The sequence below is a fragment of the Cebus imitator genome, unplaced genomic scaffold, assembly GCF_001604975.1.
Source record: "Cebus imitator isolate Cc_AM_T3 unplaced genomic scaffold, Cebus_imitator-1.0 Scaffold328, whole genome shotgun sequence".
NCBI lineage: Eukaryota > Metazoa > Chordata > Mammalia > Primates > Cebidae > Cebus > Cebus imitator.
The window spans coordinates 1030781-1035570 of NW_016107643.1; the positions used below are offsets into that span (position 1 = coordinate 1030781).

Here is a 4790-nt window from a genome sequence, read left to right on the forward strand (position 1 = left end):
AAAAAAAAAAAAAAAAAAGACAGTGTGACCTTGGCATGTGCCTGGACTCTGCCCACGGCCGCTGAGGCTGGACTGCCTGAGTCACCAGGCTGGGCCAGAAGCCTGGGCGCTGGGATCAGGACCCAGGGGGACTTCCTTCCTCCTGCACTCCATCTGGCCTCAGAGTTTCTGGAGGATCCCGAAGGAGATACAGCCTCTTGTGGCTCCAAGACCTGGAGCAAAGAAGCCCAAGGAGAAGATGCAGAGAACAGAGGAGGCCTAGACAGACAGATGGGAGGTGGCAGAGGGGGTGAGGGGACAGAAGGGGAAGGATGGAGAGGCCAAGAGGACAAATGGGGAGGGATGGAGGGGCCAAGGAGAGGCAAGAGGGGGCCCTGAGCTGCAGAACAGGGAGGAGAGAGACAAAGGAGAGAAAGGGCAGATGGGACCAAGAAAAGGTTCGAGGTTCAAGAAGGGGGTGAGAGACTCCAGGGAAGAAGGTAGAGGAAGAGGCGGAGTGCCGGTGGACATCTTTGTGCCAAAGAGGCTCTTGTCAAAGGGCAGAAGGTCTTCATGTCCCGGAGCTAAGTGAGTGCACTCCTGCACACGTGACTGTGTGTACCTGCTCCTGCCCATCCCCATGTCAGATGTGTCTGTTTCTCTGGGTGTGTCTGTGGCTCTGAATGTGGGGCTCAGGGTCTTTGTGGTTGCGGACATGTCCCTGACAGTTACTTTCTTGTCTGTGTTTCTGTCCAAGAGTGCCTGTGGGTGTGCGGGGCTGTATCCTTAGGGATCCCCCAACTCTAGCTGGGCGGCCCTAATGGTGGGTACACTGGACGGACAGCAGGTGGCGCTGTGTCCGCAGGGTCTGCGGTGACATCCCCTTCGCCACCACACTCGAGCACTGCTTTGGGTGAAACTGACATTGCACTGGGAGTCCCGGGACCTGGGTGGGTCCCTGAACGGTTTGTGCTTCAGTCTCCTGGGCTGAAAATGAGGACAGAAATGGTCACCCCTTGGCCTGTGTGTCCCCTCTGCTCTCTCTCACTCCTCTTGGTCACTATCAAGGTCTCTACCTCTCTCTCCATCATTCTGCTGTCTCTGTATCTCTTGCTTTCTTGCTGTCTCGTCCTGCAGGCCTTTCCCCTCTCTGCTTTTACTTCTTTCCCTCTGCCGGAGGATCCCCAACCCACCCCATCCAAGGCCACTCTCAGCCTCTGGTCTCCCCTCACCCTGCCTCCCAATTCCCCGTGTCCCTCGGTCTAGAGACACCTCTGAGGGTCCCAGACCTGTCGCTTCTCTGGAGTGGCTCTGCCCACGATCTCAGGTCCAGGGCAGACCTGGCGGCGCGGTGGCGGGGGTCCGCGCCCCCACCTCCCTCCCCTTCCCTCTTCCCGCCACAGACGGAGACAGACGCGAGGCGGTGCATTGCTAGAAGTTTATTGTCTGTGCTGTAGGGGCGGGCGGGGGGCTCAGTAGACACCGGGCTGGGCGGGCTCGAAGGGCTCGGGTGCCCCTGCCAGCTGCACCAGCCGCAGCAGCAAGGCCCCGGCCGGCCCGTCCAGCTGCGTGGCGTTGCTCCGGTCCCCGGCGCGGGCGCGGCGGTGAAAGCCCTCGCGGCACTCGGGCTCGATCACGCAGCTCTCTGCGATCGTGTGAGCGTGTGAGCGCTGGCGCCCTGGGGTAGGCGCAGCTGGGGTTGGGGGCCCGCCCCCTCCCCGCCCGGCCCGCGTGCCCCCCACCCACACCGTCAGCACCCGTCCCAGCCCCAGCGCGCCCCCGCCGCGCACCGTCGTTGCAGCAGATGCCGAAGGCGGCGCAGCGGCCCCCGCTCCCGCAGGCCTTGTGGCCGGACTGGCAGGGCGACGGCAGGGAGTTCTCCTCCTGGCAGCGCAGCGCCTCAGCAGTGCCCACGAAGCAGCCCAGCTCGTCCACGCAGCAGATACTGGGCCCGAAGCAGCGGCCTTTGCCCCCGGGGCCGCAGGGGAGGCACTGCAGGGACGGGCGGGGTGAGCGGGAGGAGCGGAGAGCCGGGGATGGGGGTTGGAGGGGAAATCCGCTTGGCGGGGATGCTGGGTCTGGGGCGGAGTGCGGGCGGGACACCAGCGCTGCAGCTGCAAGGGCCCTGGGGCCTCTTCCGCAGTCAAGGGCGGGGCGTCAAAATCCGCTCAGCACCTTGGGTTCTTGGATGACCTCTCAGTGACAGCCCTCAGCGTTCTCACGCTCAGCTGGGGATGGGTCTCCCGTGGAGCCCTTCCTCTAGCCCCAGGGCCATCGCTGGTGGGCGCCACTCTTGCAGCTGCCCCCTACCCCACCCACCGCCACTCCAGACCCTTCCCCCTTCCTCCTCGCACTGCTGGGGCTTGAGCTGGGGTCCACACCCTCCCCTCCCCACTCCACCATACAAAGGCCCTGCCCATCCAAATCCCTGGCCCTTCCCCCCCCCCCCCCCCCCCCCCCCCCCCCCCCCCCCCCCCCCCCCCCCCCCCGCCATCCCAAGCTCCTGGGCCTCAGCTGGGGCCCTGACCCCCTGCTCAGCCGCCTATGACCTAGCAGGTGGGTGGCAAGGGCCTGAGCCCTGGAGGAGGGCACGGAGAGCACGGACACCCAGGTGCCTCAGGACCCCATAGGAGCCAACCGGGAGGACCGGAGGCTTCGGGGGTTGCCCACCCAGCCGCTCTAATTTCAACAGCCGGCTCTGTGGTGCAATGGATAGCGCGTTAGACTTTGAGCCCAGCCTGGTGTGGTCTAATTTGCTCAACGGCTCATCATTGCGCCTGGACAGAATTGCGCCTGGACAGAATTGCGCATCATAGCTGGATTTCCTTCAGCTCTGCTGGAAATGGAGGAAACGGCCAGGACTAGAGAATTAGGCCAGGTTCCCAGCAGAACTTCCCCACAGGCTGCCCCACTCAAGTGCGTCAGACCGGTGGCCATCTTCTGTGTGTGGGGTGGGGGGGGCTGGGTGCCTGTGGCTGGGAGGCTGGGGCTAGATGAGGAAAGCCTCCAATGCCAGCTAGGAGGGAGCTTCTGCTGCCCCAGCCAGTCCAGGTGCAAGAACGCCATGGGCGCAGGGGAGGCCATGATGCCACATTCTCCCTGATCCAGCCCCAAGCCCAGCCACAGGTGAAGCATCCCTCACTTCCCTGCATCCCTGTCTGGATGGCAACAGTGACCAGGAGCCCCTTCAGCCTCTCCCAGCCTCCCGAAAAGCCTGGTCCCCTCTGACCCACTCCAATGGCTCCTCTGCCCAGCCATGCCATGCCTCCCTCTTCCTCCCTCTTCCTCCCCAGCACTTCCCCTAAAGACTGCCATCACCCATGACTTCCCTCTTTCCTAGCCCCAGCCCTGAGATGGCCCACGGAGGGAGGTACCTGTCTCAGCTCCAGGTCAGACATGGCCCTCTTGCCGCCCCTCGGGCAGTTCTGGAAGTAGCACGCAGAGGAGAAGGCCAGTAGGCCGAGGAGGCAGGCGGGCAGCATGGTGTCAGGCATCTTGGTACACGCAGGTGGGCCCCGTACGCAGCTCGGCTTGGTGGCTCTGTGCTGCTGCCTCTGCCGGATCCCTATTTATGTCCGCAGGTGTTCCCTCAGAGGCAAGACGTGGCCACCACCCCCTCCTCAGTGGCTCCCCAGGAGCCCACAGCCACCAGGTCCCCAGCCGTCAGCAGTGATTCAGGCATCTGGGGACACACGTGGGCCTGTCTGTGCAGGGGACCATGGGGGAGGGATGCGGGCTGCCGGGCTGTCATGGGCCATGGAATGACAGCAACTGCCTCTACTGTGACTGCAGAGCTCTGGATTCAGGGAGAGGGGCAGACTGGGGGTCGCCCAGACTGGTCACTGTCTCCGAGCTTTCGGGTTACCCAGAAAGGGCTTGGGGTCCAAGAAGATAAGAGGAACAGAGGGGCTGGGTGTTAGAGGCAGGGGCAGGAGCAGCTCAGGAGCGGTGGGGCAGGAGACAGCCAGGTGTGTGGGAGGGTTAGCCCTGTGACAACAGGATAAGGGACCAAGAACAGCAGAAGCCCAGAGTGGCGAGGACAGGGGCTTTGTTCTGGCTGCACCGGGAACAGGGATTCCTGCCTCGTGGACAAGGCAGCCTCGGTCATGGAATCAAGGGACATAGAATGAGAGGGGCTTGTTCTCACGGGTTCGGGGGGGTGGCAGACTTCTGGGGAAAGTGCAGGACATCACCCCTGTACACCCACAGAGCAGGGAAAGGGGACTCAGGCCCTGAAACTAGGGACCTTGCGGGTACATTCCTCACATGACTCATCACCCCCTCCCAGGTAGGAACATGAGTCGGGGGAGCTACTATGGGGAGCGAGAACTCCTCACCAAGTCAGGTTCAAAGGTGGGGAGACCCCCAGGGAAACTGACAATGCTTGTCCCAATTTCTACACTCACCAGGACCGTAGTCTGTGGAGGACAGAGCAGGCCTGGGGTGGGAGTGGAGCTCAGGGGGCTCCGGGCCTGGGGGAGGGTGCAGGAGCCACAGCTAAATGGACCCAGCCTGAGAAAGCCACTTTTGGTTCCTAATCCCAAGGTGGCAGGTCTGAGGAGGCCATGGCCTCTCTCCCTGGGCCACCAGAGGGCCCCACTGGTCTGGGGCTCAGGCCAGGCACCCCCTGGCTCTGAAGCTGCGTACAGCCTGCAGCTCCTCCAGTTCCTACAGGCTCTTGGCCTCCTCTCCAGGGTGCACCGGGCGCTGCCAGGAAGCTCCAGGGGACACAGCAGCCCTGTCCCCACCAAGGGCAATGAGGGGGCCAGCAGCCCAGGAGGGGCCTCCTACACTCAGGCCGTGACATTGGC

The 4790-nt window shown here is 63.5% G+C and overlaps 1 protein-coding gene across 1 annotated transcript; it reads right to left on the minus strand.

The window, feature by feature from the left end:
- Positions 1-1408: 1408 nt before the first annotated feature.
- Positions 1409-4213, minus strand: LOC108286757 (arginine vasopressin). Its single transcript, XM_017504777.2, has 3 exons — positions 3354-4213; positions 1770-1971; positions 1409-1624 (listed from the first exon to the last, which is right to left on the minus strand). The coding sequence occupies exons 1-3, from the start codon at positions 3471-3473 to the stop codon at positions 1452-1454; spliced, it is 495 nt and encodes a 164-aa protein (XP_017360266.1). The 5' UTR covers positions 3474-4213; the 3' UTR covers positions 1409-1451.
- Positions 4214-4790: the final 577 nt, after the last annotated feature.